This window comes from Prinia subflava, chromosome Z (assembly GCF_021018805.1).
Source record: "Prinia subflava isolate CZ2003 ecotype Zambia chromosome Z, Cam_Psub_1.2, whole genome shotgun sequence".
NCBI lineage: Eukaryota > Metazoa > Chordata > Aves > Passeriformes > Cisticolidae > Prinia > Prinia subflava.
In genome coordinates this window covers 57,815,868-57,838,081 of record NC_086283.1, presented here as the reverse complement: position 1 = coordinate 57,838,081, position 22,214 = coordinate 57,815,868, and the positions used below count along the sequence as shown (strand labels likewise).

General features: G+C 49.3%; 3 protein-coding genes across 4 annotated transcripts; all 3 read right to left on the bottom strand.

Annotated features, from left to right (window-relative positions):
* Positions 1 to 1,297: 1,297 nt before the first annotated feature.
* LOC134564532 (serine/threonine-protein kinase PAK 3-like) lies at positions 1,298 to 10,437 on the bottom strand. Its single transcript, XM_063423427.1, has 9 exons — positions 10,394 to 10,437; positions 9,634 to 9,682; positions 8,243 to 8,352; positions 7,288 to 7,405; positions 6,372 to 6,471; positions 5,748 to 5,944; positions 5,283 to 5,417; positions 3,933 to 4,126; positions 1,298 to 3,464 (listed from the first exon to the last, which is right to left on the bottom strand). Exons 1-9 carry the CDS (start codon positions 10,435 to 10,437, stop codon positions 3,368 to 3,370), a joined length of 1,044 nt encoding a protein of 347 aa, XP_063279497.1. The 3' UTR covers positions 1,298 to 3,367.
* LOC134564609 (serine/threonine-protein kinase PAK 3-like) lies at positions 10,418 to 13,490 on the bottom strand. The gene is made up of 3 exons (XM_063423535.1): positions 13,199 to 13,490; positions 12,511 to 12,637; positions 10,418 to 10,533 (listed from the first exon to the last, which is right to left on the bottom strand). The coding sequence occupies exons 1-3, from the start codon at positions 13,283 to 13,285 to the stop codon at positions 10,466 to 10,468; spliced, it is 282 nt and encodes a 93-aa protein (XP_063279605.1). The 5' UTR covers positions 13,286 to 13,490; the 3' UTR covers positions 10,418 to 10,465.
* Positions 13,491 to 16,598: 3,108 nt separating this feature from the next.
* LOC134564661 (uncharacterized) lies at positions 16,599 to 21,006 on the bottom strand. Of its 2 annotated transcripts, XR_010083607.1 has the most exons (5): positions 19,538 to 21,006; positions 18,975 to 19,097; positions 18,075 to 18,178; positions 16,995 to 17,133; positions 16,599 to 16,838 (listed from the first exon to the last, which is right to left on the bottom strand). XR_010083607.1 is itself a non-coding variant. In XM_063423654.1 (4 exons), exons 1-4 carry the CDS (start codon positions 19,224 to 19,226, stop codon positions 16,641 to 16,643), a joined length of 693 nt encoding a protein of 230 aa, XP_063279724.1. In that variant the 5' UTR covers positions 19,227 to 19,413; the 3' UTR covers positions 16,599 to 16,640. The 2 variants fall into 2 exon arrangements, 1 of the variants encoding a protein (XP_063279724.1); XM_063423654.1 differs by lacking the exon at positions 19,538 to 21,006 and having other exon boundaries at positions 18,975 to 19,413.
* Positions 21,007 to 22,214: the final 1,208 nt, after the last annotated feature.

Below are 22,214 nucleotides of genomic sequence, written 5' to 3'. Positions count from 1 at the left end.
ACAAGGAATGGAAACAAATTCCTTGCTCAAAGTGAGTGAGAGAGGAATGTTTTCTTTTTAAGCACACACCCCACATGCACAGGGATATTGTACAAGCTGAAAATAACTGCACTTGGTGCGGTGGATTAGGTTTTGATAGTCCAGACACAGAGAAACCTACTTCTGGAATCAAAGAATTAGAAAACCAGAGAATCATTAAGTTTGGAAAAGATCTCCAAGATTGTTGAGTCCAACCTTTGACTGATCACCAACTTGTCAACTAAACCACAGCCACATCCAGTTGTTTCTTGAACACTTCCAGGGATGGTGACTCCACCAGTGCCCTGGGAAGCCCATTGCAATGCTTGACAACCCTTCTGAGGAAGAAATTCTTCCTGCCATCCAAACCTGAATGTCTGCAGGTGCAGCTTGAGGCTGTGTGCGCTTGTCCTGTCACTGCCTCGGAGAAGAGGCCAAGCTCCAGCTGGCTACAACCGCCTTTCAGGTAGCTGATGTTGCCACTGTCATAGTCTCTGGCATTGCAATAATCACAACAGGAGAAAAGTTGGCATATGCCTTTTGAAGACTTTAAAGGATGGCAAAATGGATGGTCATGCTGACAAAATATTGGCAGTTCCCCTTCAAGTCTTTTCTGTCTGTTCCTTAGCACAAATGGGCTTGCTGCTGGTGGCAGTCAGCATGTTGAAAGGGGTTAACACAAATAGATTGAGACACCAGAAGGCTCTTGCCCCACCAGACCAGCAGGAAATATGTAATCTGTCCTCTGGGCTCTCATAACTGCTCATATCCAAAATAATATTATTTTGCCCAAAGTTGCTGGAAGATCTAATGTAAACCCTTCTGTGGGCTTTTTTTAGCAACATAAGGAAGGGATAGCAAATCAAAAAGGTTGGAGACGACATATCTATAGGTCCCACCAAACAAAAAGATATGTCCCTGCTGTCAAGAATTGCCAGAGTGGTTTTCCTTATTCCCTGGAAGCAAACTGTAAGCCAGCATCATGCACTGCAGAAAGTCTGTAGGATGTTCCCTGGGAAAACTGAGGACAAGCAGTTCATCTGAAAGAAAAAGTTAAAAGGGACCTTTTTCTCTAGGACCAGTTTTACTGGTCGGTACCGTTCTTCTCTCTTACACATGTAAGTGATGCAGAGTATTACAGAATAAAAATCCTGATACATAAAAGTGTCTCAGTTCCCTTCTCTCAGTTCACTTCTCTAGTTGTGCTCAGTGAAATGTTACTTTACTCTGCTAATTATTGGGGATGACTGAGAGACAGGAAGACTGATTTGGTGATCAGAGTTCGATTTTACTCAGGTTTCCCAAAAGCTTATATACTATTTCAAACAGGTTAATAATTTTTACTACAATAATCAGATTTAAAATCACACACAGAAAACTCACGCATTTTACAACAATCCTTTGCTTGCAGAAGTTGATTAAATCTTCTCTCTTCCCGTAAGCAGGTGTAATCCCATCTCCTGTAATTTTCACAGTTCTGTTGGTTCCTGCCATGGCACCTTGGTTATCAAACCAGCTATGCTAATCAAGTCTGTTTGACTCTCTGTCTTGTGTATTCCTAGATCTCCCCCTTCTGTATCAACCAAGAACACCCCCTTGATGGCTTTATTAATTAATCTCTGCACACATTGAAGCAAGCAAGGTATCATAACTAATACAATTATTATTACAATCATTACATGCATTCCTATCCTAAGAAAGTCTTTTAGCCAAGATGTCAGACCTTAGCCACTAAACAGGTTATCTAGCCAAGATCCAAATTTTACTTTTAGTTTAAATACACAGTAAAATATAAGGAATAATTATAACAATACATAATATAATGCTTAATACATATAAGCTTGTTTTAACTAAAATTCTAATCTATTTATGGAGTCTTTAGCTTCTTAGGCGTTTATTCAGCAATTCAAATCTATCATCTGTTTCCAGGTTTTTTACACTTTTTTTCAGGGCTGAGGCCTCACAATTTTGCAACATAAACTGAATCTCTTACTAGATTAAAAAGAACAGAAAAATTTTGAAAAGCTCTGACAACAGTAGCAAGTTCAATAACTTGAGGGGATTTAAGTCTGCCACTGAACAATTCAAGACATTAAAAACATACAGGTCTTTGCATAATCTTTCAGCAGGAGTGTCCCCAGCTCCCCCCTTTTGTTGTACCAGAAGACGTTTGAGAACGCCATGGGCGCCGGGTCCGTTCTATAATTGATTGTCCTGTGGGTGAGTGAGGTATGCCCCTTTGGTGAGTGATAGCCCATAAGGAGAAGAAGTTTGCAGTTCTACAGGAAATGTATGTGGGCCATTATCTGTCTTAATCTGTTGTGGAATTCCTAAGGAGGCAAAGGCAGCAGCAAAATGACATCAAGTGTCTCTCCCTGTCTCTCCCGTGGGAGCTGAGGCAAACAGAGCACCTGAAAAGGCATCAGTAGAAGCATGCACAAATTTCAAGCGGCCAGATTCAGGAATGTGTGTCACATCTGTTTGCCAAATCTGTAGGCTTTGTAGACCTCTTGGAATGACCCCTGTGTTCACATTAGGAAGGGAGCAATACTGGCAGTCAGGGCATATAGAAATGATATTAGAGGCTTGTGCTGGAGTTAATCTGAAAAGTCTTACCAAGGCCCCAGCATTTTGGTGAAAAAGGAGTGACTCAGTTTAGCTTGTTCTAGTTTGTTAGGCAAAACATGCTGCAATGATGTGTTGTGGTGTGGGTTTTTGCTTTGAGTTTTCAGGCTAGCTTTCTATTTCATTTGTGTGTTATGATTTAAATTATACATGCCATTGTGTGTCAATTCTCTGTATCCCTGCCTCTGTTGTTAGAATTTTCCTTGCCAATCTTCCCTCGCTCAATATATCATTTGCTGTTTTGTATCGTTACACTGCTTTTGCTATTCCCATTGGATTTAGTTCTGTATCTCTGCCTTGGACTCCTCCCTGAGTGCATTCTCATTGGTTGTTTGCTTTGTATTGCCCTGTCTATAAAATCCACGGCAAGACATGTGCTCCCGGTCCTTGGGGTTCAGCTTTTAGTTTTTATTCTTCAGTTGTACCTTTAATAAATCTCCTCAGTTTACCCCAAGACCCGTCTCGCCTCTGCTTCATCTCTGCACCCCAAAAGCAACCGCTGAGACCATTGGAGTTCCTGAGCGGGGAGAAAGAGTCTCCCCGGGGGGAAATGTGACGCACCCCAATGCTGGCGTGCGCATCCTGGGAAACGCACACCGCAACAGATAAGGTGACCAAGGGGGCAATCCAAACCCCTCCAACAGAGCTTGGGGGTTTCTAGGATTTTTATTCTGAGTCCATCTCCAAGCTGGCATTGGAGAAGGAAATCCCGAACTGCTCCTGGTCATCTCCTCTTCCTCAATTGCTTCACTGCAGCTTTCCTTTGTTTTAATTTGAAAAGCACCTGGAGTGGAGACTTACATGGCAGGGGCCCATGTGATCTGTAGAAGGAATAGTACAAGTACTACCAATCATAAAAACAACACCAGTATGAAAGCAGCCCCACAGCCAATTTCTCTGAAGGATTTTGTCTCCAATGGCTGGAGAATTTGAAAGGGAATCCAGGAAGCCAACTGTGCTGATCACTTTGGCCACACTAGCACACACACTGTGTTCACCGGGTCATTTGCTAGGTCACAGCCTTCTGTGGTTTGGGAAATCATCCCTGCTTTTGCCTTTCCTGCACAGGGAAGCTCAGGCAAAGCTCACCCACTCCCAGCTGCCCTCAGAGGCAAAAGGAATGCCCCAGGAGCTCCCTGGCTGCACAACAACGGCTTCTGTAAGGAGTCCAAAATGTCTGTGTGAGACCACAGTAGTGACATTAATAGTGACTTTGTGACCCCCAGCAATGCTGTCCTAAGCAGAAATTTAGAAGGAGGATGAGCAAGTGGGAGAAAAGGAGATGCCACCTTTCCTTTCCCGCTCTGATGGCTGCCTGTTTCCTGGCCCCTCTCTCCTCAAGATTTCTTCCTGTCCTCAGAGGCTCTTTTCTCCAACTCATGAGGTGTCCTTGTGCTGCCTGCACTACTTTGCTGCAGGGATGACAGCAATCAGGCTGCCAGAAGAGGCTGAAGAGAGGCTCCGCTAATTTGAGAAATGGATGCTGTCCAAAGGGAAAAAACAAAAGAAATTGAAAGTAAAGAGCCAAAGGAGAAAGGAAAGCATCCTTTTCCAAACTGAGCTTCTATCAGGGTCAAGCTGGATTCCTCTAGCACCCAGAAACACAGACAGACACAAACGGCAGAGCGCAGATGGACTCAGCTCTGGCTTGCAGGCAGAGCAATGTCTTCCTTGGCATGCCCTTCCCCTCCTGTGCTGGCTGGCATCTTCCTTCACAGCTGGGACAGCCAAGGAAGTGGCCCACTCACCAGCTCCCTGTCTGCCACAAAACCTGGCAGCAAAGCCGCAGAGGTTCTCATCTACTTGACCGGGCCAGGCAGCACATGGGGCTGGCACAAATCCTGCTCAGCTGTCCCTGTTTGGCTGGCAGGAACCTCTAAGAGTGGGCCAGGAGGGACAAGCTGGGTGCGCTCTGAGGCTCACAGGCAGCTCCACACAGCCCTTGCCTTGCCACAGACCAGTGTAGAACCGCTTGGCAGGGACTGCTTTCCTTGAGTTCTTCAAGCCCCACTGCAGGCCTCCACCCCCAGCACTGCAATAGTTCACTGCCTTGGCTAGCAGCTAAACCTGAACACAGCAGCCAAGAGCAAAAGGGGGCCTCAGAAATGACCACAAGTTGCGAGCTCTCCTCTGAGGATTACCTAAGACACTTGGGCTTGTTTAGCCTGCAGAAGGGCAAGCCCCAAGGAGACCTTTCAATCTTGGAAGGGGCTTAGAAGAAAGATAGGGACACATCTGTTAGCAGGGCCAATTGCAAGAGGACAAAGGGGACTGCTTTTAAGCTCAAAGAGAGTGGATTCAGATTGGCTCTGAAGGTGGAAACTGTTTTCCAGGGGAGTGCTGAAACAGGGGCACAGGCTGCCCAGAGAGCTGGCAGGTGCTCCACCCCTGGCAACATTCAAGGTCAGGTTGGATGGGGCTCTGAGCAACCTGATCTCCTTGAGCATGTCCTTGCCAGTGGCAGGCAGTTTGGACTAGATGACCTTCACTGGTCCCATCTAACCTCAGTCAGTCTTGGATCCCACTTGGTTTCCATTTGAAAAGCACCCAGAGCAGAGATCACTACAGGGGGCCCATCTGATGTCCTGGAGTTTGTGCGAGGGAAGAGCTGGTGGGCCTGCAGCCGCTTTGCATCGTACCTGCAGAAGTTCCTTGGCAGAGCCTCGCCTGTCCACATCCATCTGCAGGCAGCAGCCCAGAAAGTCACGCAAGGCAGCGGGCAGCCTGAGCGTGTGCACATCTGGTGCCCCCTGCGTGCTTATCAGATACATAGCCTGAAGGAAAGGAAACATGAGAGCCTTCCTGTTTCTTCCATATCCTTAAGTGCTCACCTAGACGCCGTATTTCAAGCTCCAGTCTGCAGTGGCAATTTTTTGCCTAGCAGACCATTAGAGATGAGCCTGCTCTCCCAAAAGACAAAAGGCTCTGGTGCAGCCCCAGTTATTGCAACCTGCAAGAGGCCTTGCCTTGACAGCTCATGAGAGCCCCAGGGACCTTTTTTCAAAGTGGGCCTTGGTGGAACCAGTTGAAGCTGTGGGCATGGGATTTTGTCTAATGGAGACAGACCAGAAGGACACCGGTACCTGAGCGTACTTGCACCTTACCCTGGCACTGTTTAGACGAATGTAAGGAGTCTCTCTTTTGGCCATGTGTATTCCCACGATGCCAAGGGACCAGATGTCCACTTTGGGGCCGTATGGCTCTCCTCTCACCACCTCGGGTGCCATCCAGCGAGGGGTGCCGACCACGGACTTCCGTTTACTGTGCTCAGGGGTGAGCCAAGTACAGAGGCCAAAATCAGCTGAGGAGAAAAACAAACACTGCTTCAAAGAGGAAACCAAGGAAAAGGGTTTCTCACTCCAAGTCTCACAATGCAGTGCTCAATCTTGCTGGAAAAGCAGCTGTGCTCTCTTTCCTCAGGACTGCAGCCAAGAAAATTGAGAGTTGTCCCCTTAACAAACCTGCCACGATTCCCACCTTGGCTTTTCCTCATTCACATGAAGGTTTACACTGTAACTCTCTCCCTTTGGAAGGAGCACACACAAACCAAAGTTACTCTTGACACCTTGTGCCTCTCAGCCCCACTCAGCACCTTCCAGCCGCACCCTGAGCTCGCAGCAGTGCTCCGTGCACTCTCAGCAGCTCCACTGCTGGCACCTGGCAGCCAAACAAAAGCAGCCCCAGCCCAGCTCCTCCCCGGAGTGCTGCGCCTGACCAAGAACACTCACCCAACTTGACGGCGCCATCCCGGCTCAGAAGGATGTTGGCACTTTTGATGTCCCTGTGGATCACCTGGTTGGCATGAAGGAAAGCCAGGCCTTGCAGGCACTGAGAGAGAAAAAAGAAACAGGAGGCCAAAAGTTAGCCTGATCTGAATTCATCACACACAAAAGGAAACTGCTCATGAAGATTCACGGATCCCACAGGAACACTGAGTGCTGGCAAGAGGAAGAGCTTGCTGCTGCAACCCCAGGAGAGCAGGATCTTTCCAAGGGAAGGCATCTTTGTTTCTGAGGGGCAAACATCAGTCGTTGCAGGAGTCTGTCCCCTGCAAAGCCAGTCACAATACTGCTGCTCCGGTGGATATGTTCTCCCCATCCCAAGGACAAAGGAGGGTTTTCCAAAAGAGGAAAAGTCCCTGCCTTAGGTACCAAGGGGATCACTGTCAGGCGGGAGACTGGAGGACAAGCGTCCGATGGCTGCCTCCACAGCAGATTTGGAAGTAGCTGATGAGTCAGTTTTCAGCAGCAAGCACCATGGGGGTGCCATGCCATCCCTTGAAGCTGAGACCTGTGAGAGATGAGTCTCCCTTTGGCTTTGCCGTTGGTCTCAAACTCGGACACCTTTGCATTTACAGGCAAAGAAGTCAGTGCAGAAAGATTGTGGGCAAAGGCTTGGAGAGGCAAAGCACAGAAGAGAAAATACAAAGGAAAAGGAGACAGAGAGTTCAACAATGGTAGAGAAGCGTAAAGAACAGACTATAGTAAGGGCAGGGACACTGGCAGACAGTTCCGTCCAGATGCTCTTGCTTCTCTGAAGCATAAGAGCAAGACAGAAAAAAAGCTCTGAACATGGAATCACTCAGCAAAGCTTTCAAAGGACAAGCCCATCCAAGCCATCCCAAGCACAAGCAGGATTCCTTACCTCGCGACAGACTGTTGCTATGTGTCCTACATCCATCCTTTTCTTTCTGACAACCTCAGCTAAAGAGCCTCCGTCCATGTACTCCAGCACCAGCAGGACAGCCCCATTGACAAGGTAGCTGGAAGAGGAAAACAACAGCGTGGAGCTGAATGTGCAAAGCTAAATTGCCGTACGGAAGAAAAGCCTACAGTTGAGTTTTGCTTCCAGGTCACTGCTAAATGAAGATGGAATGAAATGAAGACACGCTCCACCTAGGCTATCCAGTGCTTGCAATCTGTGCTGTCTAAATGGGGAAGACACGTCCACAAAAAAGGAGATGGTTCAGGTGGCAAGCAGGCAAAAAAGGCTGTTTTGGGAGGCAAAGATAAATCTGGAAGCAGACACATCCCAGCAGCTGCTTCATCATCTTCATACACAAATTGCACCCTTAATTCCAGCAACAAGGAGACACAAGTGTTCAGAGCTTTTGCCTTGGGCAAGTGGGTGTGCAGCACTGCGGACACCCTTTGGGAATTCTTGAATAAAGAACAGTCAAAAACAGGAAAACCAATTTCAAACCTGGCAAATTCTGTGTCTCCTAGTCTAGTCTTTTGGCATGCATAGCAATGGAAAAGAGTGGGAACATGGCAAGGCAAATCATTGCTGTGATGCTTTGCCAGCACTTCTCCTCTGACACTTGGAAAAATTCATGCCCCAAAACAGCAAAAGAACATGCAGCCAGTGAACATACAGGCTGCTGGCTTAGTAAGAGAGCCAGATTTCTAAGAACAGTCTCCAAGCTCTTTATGCCAGGAACCATTCCTGGGGACAAAATGCAATCTCCTCCCACGTCTCTTACAGGAGTGGATTGCTGCAATAGAAAGATCGCTTTTCAGCCAGTGAGGAAAGAGCTTTGCAATCTGTGCCTTGCATGTATGCAAACGAACATTCCCAGAACAACACCAGAACTATTTACCTTTGTAGGTAGGTGACAATATTGGGGTGTCTTTTTTCTTTCAAGACCAGGATTTCTTTTAACACTTCCTCGACACCCTGGTGCTGGAGATTAAGTTCTTTTATGGCCACCTACAATGATGTTGAAAGCTGTTAGGAGCACACATTACATGAGCCTCTTTCTCCCGTGCTCTCATGAGCCTGGATGCCTTGTCACCTGGGTAAAAAGGGAATCCAAACCATCAACCACAAAATGCTAACAACACTCTCTGCACCCACAGACTTCTCAAATAGACTTTGTTTATCGCTTACACACCTTTTGCTAGCCAAAAGCAATGTTGCTGCTGTGAAAAGAAATTGAAACCGCAGATAACACGTTAGCATTTCTAGGGGCTTTGACCAGCACTTCAGAAACTGCTGCCATTCTTGACTGTGCGCCAAAGTAAATACAGACAGACATTAGGGAGAAAATGCTGTCCAGAAAAGAACTCCAAGGCGACTCAAAGCAAAGTTGCAATTCTAGCACATCCCAACTTCTTCAGTTTGGATTTTGCATCTCTGAAGAACGTTCTTCACCACGCTCTAGACTTGTAATTATGTAGTGGGTTTAAAAACGAAGAATCCTTTCTGTGGTACATTATGGATACACACCAGGTTGAAATGGGCTTTAGGGCTTACAGAATGCCTTGTAGTGCAGTGCCTCCAAGTGCAGTTCTTGAGCGCAGCACTGCAGGTGGATCAGGAACTACTCCAGGACAATGGAGTAGTATTTGCTGAGAGCCACCAATGAGAATTCAGGACTCTGAACTTTTAGCCCCAAAGAACAGTGGGACTCTCCAAGACACACCATCGTGTCTGTTCAGTACAAGCAGCAGCTCTGTAATGGCATGTCACTGACACAGGACCAACACAAGGTTGTATTATTCAAAGCTCTTCATCAACTTCTTCACACTGATGTCTTTGTCTGTGTGTGTGTGTATGTATATGTGTGGGGGTGTGTACCAGGTTACCTAGGACTGAAATGCCAAACTGCACTCCAGACGAGATCTTTCCTTCTTTAGGTCTTGCATTATATTTTCAAACTGCACCACGTGATGGAAAACAATGGGAAATCCTATCTGTGTCTGAACCTGGGCTTAAGAGGAATTGGTCCAAAAATGAGGGCTGTTGCCATCAGCTAATCTATGCATATTTAGCCAGTAAATCCAAGCCAGTGTGTCCTCAGAAAAACACCACTGCTGTCCTTGCATCCATTCAGCTAGGTAAGAAGGACAAAGCCTGTCCAAGATGCATTTTGCAGCCTGCTTCTGCGGGACAGCCTTTGTAGCAAAGACAGGCGGCCCAAAGCTCTGGCCACAGATCCCATCCCAGGGGAAATGAGATGCAAAATCTGCATGGGCTGTTGGCACTTACCTGTTGTCCCCTGGCAGCATTCAAGGCCTTAGAAACGGTGCCAAAAGCCCTACAAAAAAGACAGCGGTGAGAACAGAGAAGCTGTTCAGTGCTGAGAAGCAAAAGGCAGCCCAGGAGGGAGCTCTCTGCTGCCTGAAGCATCTCTAAAACACCAGAGGTCATCTACTCTTCAGCCAATGGCACAGCAGCCCAGCAGCCCTCTGCCGTGCAGCGTGTGCAAGAGAAAAGAGGCGTCCAACAGGAAAAAAAAGGGCTGCTACAAATCTCCAAAGTACACACTAGAATATGGATGTGGGGGTTTTCTTTGCCTTTTCCTTTCTGTGTCTGTGCGTGTGGCGTGCCTTTCCAGGCAATGAAACACGTAGGCCTGTTGGGCCTTCTCACCTCTCTCTTGATTCTATCCGTTAAACTCAGGCAACACCACACAGCCCTTCTTAGTGTCCTGACCCCTGAATATTGTTTTCAGCAAGATTTTGGAAAGAAAACAGCTGTTATCTGACAGCTATCAGGAGGGAAGCTCTCTCTCAGGTTTTGCTTCCTTCCTTAGTGTGGCCATCTTACTTTGACTCATACAAAACCAAGTTTCCTAGGAAAACAAGCAAACTGGTGCCACACGCTTGAGGGACAGGAGGGCTTCCAGGTGCTGCTCCCTAAAGCAGGCAAGACTTTGGCACCATCCAGTTATCTTTGATGATGCCATGTGATCAGTACTGAGACAGGGACAATCTAAAGCCGGGCTCTGAAGATGCTTGCAGCTTGCCTGACTTCCCACTTGATACTGCACCACCAAAATACCTGGCCCATAGTTGTGTAGAAGGAAGTGTGGCTGCACTCACCCACTGCCAATATGTTGCCAGCCAGTGTATTTCTCTGCTGGATCTGCCATGCTCACAATGCTCCCTGAAAGAAACAAAATGCAAGAAGCAAACTTCAAAAGAGAGAGACTGACTTCTAGGAGCTCTGAAACTCAGCTCCACTCTGTGAGGCTCTGAGCAATTCATGGTCGGTTGCCTTACAGTGACATCAACAAGAACAACAACAGCAGCAGCCCCAGCAAGCCAGGCAGCTCTGAAACACACACGGCCTGCACACAGTCTGATTCTCCATACTCCTTTGCAGGTTTACCTTGAGAGCAAACTAAGCCCAGGGAGAAACCTTCAGAGCACACAGAGATCAGAAAGGAACAGGCACCAAGGCAAGTGATTGCAATCTACAAAGGGAAGGAGGGCTGAAAAATCATGACCCTTCCTTTTCTTGGGGAGAAACACTCTCTTGTGAGATTCCACAAAAGGTTTCATACTTTCAGAGTTTAAATGCCCCCTGGGATCTGGGGTGAATTTTTATCAACAGCTGCTTTTTGCAGAGCAGAAAGAATATTGCAAAGTGAATTCCAGGAGAGGAGGGCACTTCTCTACCTCCCAGCAGTTTGCCTAAAGAATGCCTTGCCAGTTTTAGAGAACAGCAGCTCATGCCATCACCAAGAACAATGGCTGTAAGAATTAGGACTCTCTTCCTTTATGAGCAGCCTAAGTTCCAAAGATGACTTTGCCCATTCCCATTTAGTGAAGAACTACAACTCCTTGTCTTCAGCCTGGGGGGCAGCAGGCACCAGCACTGGGCTCGGCCTCCTGAACACGGCCCACGTGCCCCATCTTCCCAAACGGGCACGGCCGAGACGGGTCACAAGGACAGCGCCGCTCCTCAGGCGCTGCCGTGACACACACAGCTGCCCAAAGGAGGTGCTGATCCTTTCACGAGTCCAGGCAAAGCTGCAGCACCGTGGCGGCAGCTGAAACCTCCCAGCTAAGGAAGGCTCCAGCCTCTGCAGACACATCAGCCGTCAGCGGCAGGGCAGGTATGACTAAAAGCTTGGCAAAGCCCATGAATGGCCACTGACAACCACTGTGAAGAAGCCACAGCCAGACCGAGCTCCATCACAAGCTTGTTGACACCACTCGAGACAGAAGATGGTTGTCTCAGAGTTCAGACCCACGGAGGAGTAGATCAATCCACCCTCTGTCCCAAGAGTTGATGGCAGACACTGAGTAAAGCAGGCTCTCTTTACCTCACCGGTTATTCTCTGACAGCCCTGCACTGCCAGCCCTTGCCAGTTAAAAGAACCAGCTGAGTTTTACTGCAGAGTCGCCAAGGCCTTGGTGTGCTTTCCTAGAGTATTGAGGCCGATGCTTAGTATTCCAAGAGTATTCACTGGCTGGGCATTAACCGTGACAAAGTGCCCCGTACTGGAGGAATGTGCTGCAGAGGGGCTGCAGGCTTCCTCCTGAGAATTGCCTGCAGGGCAGTTTTGTCTGACCGTGCCACATTGATGTGACTTTTCAAGATGTACCTGATGTTCTTTTCAAGGAGGTTGGGTTAACCAAACTGTAGAATTCTCATCACAACCAAGAAGGAATCGTAGAAGTAATACCAGTCCTAAAAACAACCCCAGTATGAAACCAGCCCCACAGCCAATCAACTTCTCAGAAGGATTTGGTCTCCAAGGACCAGTGACAAGTCAGGAGTCTAAAGGGAATCCAGGAAGCCAACTGTGCTGATCACTTTGGCCACACTAGCACACACACTGTGTTCACTGGGTCATTTGCTAGGTCACAGCCTTCTGTGGTTTGGGAAACAATCCCTGCTTTTGCCTTTCCCGCACAGGGAAGCTCAGGCAAAGCCCACCCACTCCCAGCTGCCCTCAGAGGCAAAAGGAATGCCCCACGAGCTCCCCGGCTGCATCCAAGCACAACAATGGCTTCTGTAGGGAGTCCAGAATGTCGATGTGACACTGGGGTGAGGAGGAAGATGTGGTACAGCTGATGCTGAGGCACACACACAACACACTGCTCCATTGCACAGGAAATCCACAGGACGTACTCAGCATCTTCAGGCATTGCTTCTCTCTCTCCTGGCTTGACCAGCATGAACTGTCCATGCTCGAGTTTTCAGGCTGCAGAGGGGAGACTCCTTCTTTGGAGGACGCTGCTGCAGAGCCTGTGTCCATCTGGGACAAGAAATTAATTTGTGTCAGAAAGGTGGCTGGCAGAGATTCCCCAGACAGCCCATTTCAAAGGGAAGCCCTTTGGAACAACACTGGTGTAAGGCTGCAAGCTGAGCTGTCAACTCTTCCACCTCAAATCCAACCCAAACAAGCAGTCAGAGACTACAGCTTGGCACAGCCAGCCATAGTAGAGACTGTGAAAGGGAAAAAGCAACTTGAAATTTCACCCTCTTCTCAGCACTGCATTCACCATGGACAGGGACAACTTGTTCGGAATCTGTGTGGGTCACCACGTTCACCTGAACAGACCTCTCAAAATACAAAGCCAGCACTTTGTGGACAGCAGAAATACATTCACAGCATTGCCGGCCCACTGGCCAAAGCATTAGCCCTGCTGCCCACGGCAGCCGCTGAGATTCAGTGGCCCAGTAAGAGTCCTTGTGACCAGCTGCCGTGGAGAACACAGAGTATTGCCTCCATCTACCTGCTGCTGTGCAGGGGAAAGGTGAGAAGAGGAGAGACCCCTTGTTGCATGAGTGCAGTGCCTACTGCTCTTCCACTCACCTGCTTTTGTTCACACAGCCTGTACTGCAGCTGGATCCTGCGCATCCTTTCCATTTCTTCTTTGTGTCTCTTCTCCATTGCCTTCATCTCCCTCTGAGCTTGCTGTAGCTTGTCCTTGATATTGTGTCAGGAAAAATCTTACTAGCACCTGCCTCTGTGCATCCAGTGCCTGCAGTAGTCCTTGCCTTCCCTCGCCTGAGATCTATAGTCCATGGCGCCATTCCTGCCCTTCCCTCTGCTACCTGGCTGGTCAGGCTCACCTGCCCATTCTCCCGCTCCTTACTCAGCTCCAGCCTCAGCTGCTTGACTTGCTGCTGGCTTTGGATTAGCTTGCTCTCCATCTGGTGCATTCTGGTTAAGACAGCAGCCTTCTGATGCTGGAGCTGCACAGAAAGGAAGAGAAGACCGCGTTAAACTTCCCACACACCACTTGTGTGGCAAGCAACATTGATGTGCTCGTGCTCTCCAAGAGTATTCTGTTCTCATTCTTGAGTTTACCAAGGCCTAGCTAAGACACAATCCCACCCAGACAGACATTGTGCAGAGAAGCAGAGCCATTAAGGAGCTCACAGGAGTCCAATACAACACACAAACTCTCTTTTCACACTCTTTGCCTTTTGACTGGCTCTGTTTCGTATGATTGCTTATTCTGCTTCTATGATGACAGCTTCCTGCTTCATGTCAAGCAGCCTTTTCTCCTGCTCCCCCTGTACCTCTGCCACGAGGTTTGCCTGTTCCTCCAGCTGCTGCTGCGCCTCCAAACGCTGTTGTTCCAGCTGTCTCTCCTGCCGAGGGGAAGAGACATATCCAGATGAAGTCCCAGCTATGCTCTCCAAAGAAAAAAATGGAAGCCTCATCCCTTCCACAACCCCCGACCTGAAGAGTTCACAGTACTGTCTTTGTGCCCTCCAGCACTCCTGTCTTAACCAGAAACTTAGCAGGAGGGTCAGCAAGTGAAAGGAAAGGAGATGCCACCTTCCTTCCCTGTTCTGATGGCTGCCTGTTTCCTGGCCCCTCTCTCCTCAGCATTTCGGCCTATTTTCTGAGCCTCTCTTCTCAAAGTTCCTCTGCCTTTTGATCAAGGAAAAGCTGCAGGTGGACTGCAGGACAAGGAGGGGGCCAGCACCCCAACGCCCTAGTCACAAGACAGGCCAGCAACAGGGACCTGTGGCATATGTTTCAAGCCCAAAGGGAAGATGTGCGTCCACTGTGGAAGGACAGAAAGCAGGGAACCCCGCTGCTGGGACCGCAGTTGGCAGCGAGGTCAGCAGCAGTTGGCTGCATGGCACGAGGCTGTGGGGAAGATCCTGCTCCTTTGCTGCCATGCCTTGGGTGGTGACCACCCAGCCTCCTGGGGAACTTGACTTTTGCCCATCCTGAAGCTGTAGCTGCATTTACTGTCCCAGCACCATCCTCTACGTCTTCACAGGCCTTCAGGTATGATTCCTTGAAGCCCTCTGCTGCCTGGCCCAGCAACATGTAGCCTACAGCACATGCTTGCAGCCATGTCCCATCCTCAGGCTGCTCTTCTGCTAAGCCTGCCCACCCAGCTAGCCTGAAAACTTCAGGTGCGTATTGTTTCTTACCAAGTTTTCCTGGAGCTTCCTTTTTTCTTCTTCCTGAGCAGATTGCCAGAGTCTGAGAGCCTTGATGTACTGCTCTTCCATCCTGCGGAGCTGTTGGGCCATTTCTTCACATTGCTGCTTGCTGAGAGATCTTACAGCTTGCAGCTCACGACCAAGGCCCCTCACATCCTCTGCAAAGATGGCAAAGGGCAAGTCAGAGACTCCCCAAGCAGAGCACTCTACTGACCTTAAGCCCTTTCAGTTTCAGGCAAGGAGGGACCTGCGCCCAGCTCCTTCACTCCTCAGAAGCGCTGCAGACAGAGCTGGCTACAAAGCAATTGCTCTAGGCAGGGCAATCACCAGAAACAAAGCGCACGAGGCTCTCACCAAGTATCACCTCCTTGGCCTGCGTGGCTGTGCGAACTTGGCCTTCCAGACAGCTCCTGGCCATCTCCAGCTCCGAGATGCGCCGCTGAGCTGCCTGCAGGCTGCTTTGCAGGCTCTCCTTCACTGACCTACAAGTTGTGAAGATGAAGAGAAATTGTTCCTGACGCCCAGGGGCACTTTTTCCAGTAAGATGTACCTTCAGATCCCTATACCTGATGATGGAAAATGGCTTACATGGAAACTCAGATACAGCAAGACTATTTCTGCCACTCAAAATAGCAAAGCAGGCGCCACCAGGTGATTGGGTAGCCTTTCCTCATGACCTTGCCCAGGACAGAAAGCCCAGCTGAGTTTGATCTCAGCAGCCAAAGCTCAAATTGCTGTTGCCTGACGTATCCCACATGGGACGTATCCACCACATGGGTGGCTGTGCCCACAAAGTCTCGGCCAATGAGCAAAAGCCCAGCCTCTGCTCACAGCCCTGAGTTCATCAAGAACTTCCAAGTCACTTAGCAGGGCAACAGAACACAGTGAGTTCCTTGGTGACTTGTCAAAGTTTAAAGCTATTCATTGTCTACCTAGAGGTTCTTTGTTTTCCAGACGCTGTCTAAGTAAAAGGGACTAAAGGAATGCACTGAACTATGCATGAAAACTCCGGCTTCTGGCAGCATGAGTAGGAAACCAGAACAAGGCTTTCATCTGAACAAGAACTGCTTGGGAGGAGGGACAGATATCTTGCCATTTCAGTTACTGGAAGTTCATGAACAAGAGCACTTGCTACCTTGATTTAGGGCTAACTAAGCCAGCAGTGCACAAATGTCTGCGCACTTTTTAAAAAGGAAGTGGGACCAGACAAAGGCACCTTGACGGGTTACAGCGATGGGTGGACAAGGGCGCAAGCATCAGTGCTCAGCAAGAATCCCCAGACACTGTCAAGATTCACAAGACCTTTCCCTGCTGCTGCTGCTAGTAAGCAGCTCTAGGTCCTGCACCATACTTCACCAGAGTTAGCTCAGAAGACTCTCAAGATTTTCAGCATGACCCTCCAGCTTCACCAAAGGGTCAGCACCCTACTCACAGCAATCACATATAGGAGCATTGAATTCTGAAAATACCATGTAAACTACTTGGCAAGGAAAGATTGATGTTCACGTGCACTGAAGGAGAAACCAAAACCAGATAGAAACTTCCATTTCAGCAAACATCTGCATGGTTTCCCTGGTATTCAATTCAGTGCCAAGTTGCATTTGCCATAGGAATGTGCAAAGGGTCCCAAGCAGGCTCCCAAGAAGAGCTTTGAGAGCCTGAGCTGTCAGAAAAATAACATTCAGGTATTTTTCTCATTATTTCATTTTTCTCATGTCTCTCCACGTCTCTGTCAGAGAAACATCCGGAGAGCACACAGGAGGCAATCAATCCTGATAGAACGCTTACCACCTTTGTAATTACAGACCTTCAATAATGCCTCATCCAGATTCTCCTCCCTGCCTTTACCTGGTCTCTACCAGCTGCTTGGAAAGGCCTCGTAGCTTCCGCTCCGTGCCTGGCAGCTGGGCTTCCAGGGCAGCCTTCTCTTGTGCCAGCACCGTTTCCTCTCTGCACACCTGGGACAGCGTGTCCCCTTGGCGAGAGGACTCCTGGAGCAGCCTCTCCAGAACCCTGGGGGATGGCCCCTGTGGGCGGCAAACCTGGAAGCAAGGGGGGCACCATTTTCCAAGAGGAACAACAACAACAACAACACAGTCTCGGTCTTAGCTTGCTGCCAGCAGCAGCATTTGGGGTGGTCTTGCTAGGGCGGCAGTCCCCTCTCCCACAAGTGCTGCCTAGGAATAAGGTGAGCGTACCTTTGGCACCGCCAGAGGAACCTCTTCCTTCAGCAGATCCCTGTGAGGCTGCAATTCCTCCGCTGTCTCTGCTGACGTTTCAAAGGCCCGGGCTAGCGAGGAGTGGTGCTTTCTCTCAAGGGCAGACAACTGCTCCCATCTACGCCAAGGGACAGACAAATAAGCCTTTAATAGCAACACAGTCTCCTTGCAAAAACCACAGCTTCATACCATGTCCCACATAGGGCAGGCTCAGGGGCTTCCAACAGCCCTCTAGTTCCACCTCAAGAGAATGCTGCAATGCCCTCCCTAGACCAGCATGTCTCTTTGTCATTTGTGCAGGTGAAAGAGTCTGTAGCAATGAGAAAGTAAAACCAGCTTCCAGAAGCCAAAAGCCAGGTACTTCCAGAAAGCTTAACAGCTTCCTGCCTGCTAGGTCTTATGCTGCTCTCTGATACAGTGGACTGATACTGGACTTGTAAAAGTTGTCTTTGGCTAAGACACGCTTGGCAAGTCCAGATGAGTGCTCTCACAACTACTCTTGCTTTCACTAGGGGAACAAGGAAAGAGCCTGCAAGCTACAGCTTGAGGAGGAGATGGGTACACATTTGCAATCCAATAATGAAGAGATCCCAAGATGGTTTAGGCTGGCAGGGACCCCAGGAAGCCTCTAGCCCAGTCTTCAGCTCCAAGCACTTGGTGTCAGCTATGGCATCTGGACAGGCTGCTCAAGGCTCTATCCAGCTGGGGCTTCCAAATTTCCAGGGCTGGGATCTGCACAAGCTCTCTGAGGTGCTTCTTCTGCTGCACGATTGCCTTTGCAGTTCAATTGCCTTTGCTGCCCTCAAGCCCAGCCTGGACCTCCCCTGCTTTTACTCTGGTCCAGTTCTCAGTGCTTTTTGTCAAGGTTCCAGGAGCCAGTCCCAGGAGGCAGCAATGCTCTAGGTGGCTCAGCAGCCGGACCTGCCCACGGGCTGCCCTACCCCGACTGTGCTGAGCAAGTCAAATGATGAGAAGCCAATTTGTTCTTTGACACGGGGACTCCTAAAGCCCAGCAATGCCCACCCCTGCCCAGAGATAGTGAGAAAGCTTAGCACACACCTGAAATCCCGGGCTTCGCACACTCTATCCATGCTCTCCTGCTGCTCCGCCTCTCCTGCCTGGGCCCAGCAGTCCTGACTGGCAAGAATCTCTCCTGCTGGGGCCTGCAAGGAATGGGCAGGGAAAAAGCACAAACAAACAGTAGGGAGTAGGGATGTTGGCTCCTGAGAGCTTTGAGAAGCAGAGACACAGCTCACGTGAAGACAAAAGCTGGTGTGTGGGGGTGTTGATGTGGGTAAGCGACTAAGCCTTGGCTTGTTCTGTAAGCGTCTGAAGAGAAGCAAGGAACATTTCCCTGCTTGCCTGTGGTCAACTGGCTTCCCCTCAGGATTTCAGGCCTTACAGAGCAGCCAAGAGGAACTGCATTGCAGACCTTCAGAGACAGACCTTGTCTCTGCCATGCACAGCTGCTCAGGATTCTTCTCAGCAAACTTGGGTCATGTCAAGGTTAAGGCTGTCCTGGAAGCAGTGACTGTGGCTGCCTAGCTAGGGCAGGGAGAGGGGCAGGTCCCTGCAGGCAACGGTGCCTCCTCCCTACCCCACAAGGCTGTGAACTGCGCCTTGGGACCACTCTGTGCGCTGACAACAGGAGCCTGCACAGACACTGTGCACAAAGGGGCTCACTTTCACACCAGTAGCACTAAAGGACATCCTGCTGCCGCTTATCTGACACCAAGGGAAGTTCACAGTGCCTGTCACAATGCCAGGAAAATGATGCCTGCGTGTGGAAGTTCAGATCCCGTTTCCCACCTGTCAGTGGACGGGCTGAAGAGCCAGGTCATGGCAGCACTCCAGCCCTCAGCATCTTCAGCCACAAAGGGCAAGTGCTGCCTGATCACAGACCTGCAGCTCTGCGCTGCACCAAAGCTTGGCACTGTACCAACCAAAGCTGCCACTTACTGGTTCCAGATGCTCCGGCCCTGGACTGACAGCACGTGCAGGTAAGTTGTCCTTTGCCTCCTCTTTAGCCTCTGGAGGAAGAGAGCGAGCCAGAGGAGGTTCTTCTGCTGGTGCTGTGGTGCTCTGCAGACAGACAGCAGCGTGAGGGACAGAGAATAACCTGGCGTTTAGAACCTTCTTTGTCCTGAGCTCTATCCCCAGCTGTGGTAAGGACAAGTCATGGATTTGGATACAAGTGGGGTCCTCAGTCATTAAAACTGAATTCAAGGGGGCTGATGACACTAATGTTTGGATGGGACTGCATATGCTTCCGAAGGAGATATTTCAGCCTGGCTACAATCAACGTACAGCCTCCTGTCTGCAAAACTTGACTTTCATTAGTTAAAAGCTCTTCAGCGGAAAAGCAGGAAACTGATGGAATGCTTTTGGTAGTGCTCATGCAGACATTGACGCGTGCTTCCTTTCAACCTGCCAGGCTGGCACTCAACTACAACAGACCAAGCCCACAGCTTGCTCCACAATCCTCAGACACCAGGAATGTCAAGGGTGCCCATCCCACTCACCGAACCACGGCCTTGACTCCTTCCACCTCTGAGGCGACCTGCAGGTGGAAGGGAAAATGAACCAGGTGATGTTACAAAACTGTCTGTGCTGAGGAAGCCCACAGAATAAGATCACCCAAGCAGAGGGCATTTTCCTTTCACAGCATCCCTCCCAGAGCAACACTTCTTTAGCACAGCAAGCAAGACTGCAGGCCAATACCCTAGGCTGTGTCAACCTCTTGCCGGCCAAGTTTCTGTTAAGAAATTTGGCCGGGAAAATGCAAATTGTTCCTCAGCACTCAGGGCCTACATTGTAGCTCATTGTCCACGCTACAGCTAAAGTGGCTTGTTTCTCCTCTCTTTCCTGGGCTTTAATTTTCTTTTTGTAAAATGCATGCAGCATGTCCCTTGTGGTTGCTGTGAACAATTCCCCACAAAAGCTTTCTCCAAATGCCTCTTAGTGCTTGCAGTTCTGTTCAGACACAGCACAAGCCCAGCTGTGGGTTTCAGGCGCACACACAAGACGGCTTGGCACTCGGCCCTTCAGCCCAAAGCCAATGGCTCTTGTAGCACACAGAGAGGGTCCAGTTCAACAGGCGCATCCTTTAAGGATGGAGCACAGAAAAAAGCTGCTTTCCCTCAGTTCTGGAGAGAACCGCACAGTTTTTAGAAGGACACCTGCAAAGCTCTCCTAGCCTGAATTTTGGAAGTTGTCCACAGCCTGCTGGGCAAGAGACACCCTCTTTTTAGCCGAAGCTGTTGGCAGAAGCTCTACCAACACAATGGCACCTTTATGGCACTTTGCTCTCAATGTGCTGCCCCAAGGGATAAACTTCGACTTACGTCTCAGACCATTCAAAAATCTGCGGGATGACACTGATGAAAAAGCCCTGCTGACTGCTCTACGGACTCGCTCCATCGTTTCAGCAGGGCTGCTCCAGTCCGTGGGTCAGAAAACAAAAACGGAAAAAAAAAACCACTTGCACAAGTCCCCAGACTGCGCAAGGAAAAAGGGACACAAAAGGACACCCGTTGTAATCCACGGACTGTCCAAGAAAGAGGTGAAAACAAAAGACACCTTCCCAAGTCCCCAGACTGTTCAAAAAACAACGAAAATAAAAAAGGACACCGGCACGTGTCCGTACACCCTACAACCGCAGGGGAAAAAAAAAACAATGCCTACACAAGTCCACAGACTTGTGCAACAGCAGGCAAAAGAAACAGACTCCCTTGTCAGGGCACAAACTGTTGCCTGAGAACAGCTCCGTCAAGGCAATCCTCCTGCAACGAGCACGCCAAGAGCTGCTCTGGGCGCTGATGCCTTGCATGCACCAGGGCAACCTCGTCTTGACAGCACTGTGATGTGGCAGCCCTCCACTGACATCACAATAGCAGCTTCTATGGGTTGCTCTGTGAACTTATGCATAGCAACCCAACCTCCTCTGATGCAAAAGAAAGCCCAGAAAGTTCTCCTCTGTCCCAAAGGAGCACAAAACCCCCTTGCAGTCCATCACCCATAGCTCAGAGGATTGTTGCCCTGAGATTTCCTAATTTGCTGAGCGTACATATTAAAGTGGAAGTGTGCAGCTTCTCACACTCGTAAATGTAAACACAAGATCGTGTTTTGTAAATACTGCCCTTGTTATGGATTCCTTCTCCAAGAGAAGGGGAGGCTGAATGACAGCCTCCTTGACCAATGTGGGTGAGAGGTGGAATAACCACCCTCCAATCCATGGTCACCTTGTGAGAGGTATGTAATAGGAAGAATAAACTAAGGGTGGGCTCTCCTGCCTGCTGCTCTGTTTGAACCCAGACCTCTGTCTCCTGAGTGTCCTTATCTAGCTAGGCTCGCGGTGACAGAGGATCAAAAGTAACACAAAACAGACACCGAGCCCATACCCCCTGTATACCAAGCTGAACACTGAAAAAGAACCGGGATGTGAGGAAACCCAAGAAAACGTGCCCTTTGGCCACCACTGCTTCTGACTAAATTCAAGAACACTTGCTTAAATTCTCAAAGGGAAACTGTGCTTTAATAATATCCTGGAAAGTTCCCTAAATTGGAATGCCTGTCATTCCTATCCATTCACTGCATGGCTAACACCAACTAGCACACTGTAAGGCGTGCTGAAGGAAGAAGGATACCTTAGTGGGGAAAAAAAGCTGAGCAACAAACCACCCATATGTGTTTGTATGACACTGAACAGCGTTTGTGTGGTCAATATGGCAGGGACATGTCCTCTGCAGGGAGCAGTGCCCATGTTCTGTCCATGGTAGGGACTGCCCTTGGAGAGACCTTCACAGTGTGGATGCATCCATGGGCACATTTGCCCATTCTCTCTGCTTCCCTCAGCTCCCAAGTCAGCCCTTCTCTTGAAAATGTTCTCTGTCCAACACTAAGGTCCCAGTGCCTTTGCCAAAACCCACTGCCTTTGGCTTGGGGGAAACCTGCAAAGTCAGATTCCTCCATGCATGTGGGTTGGAAATCTCTATCCTGCCCATGGTGGATACGACGTGCTGCATAGCACTGCATTTTTCAGTCATTTGCTGCACTCTCATTTCTGGCTTGCAGGAGCTGAGTGAATTGATCCTGGTTTTCCTGAGCTAACTTAGTCTTGTCTTTTCTGGAGCACATAGCTCACACAACTGCAAAGTCCATGTCTGCTGCGGATAGTTGCAAGCACCAAACGGGGCAAAC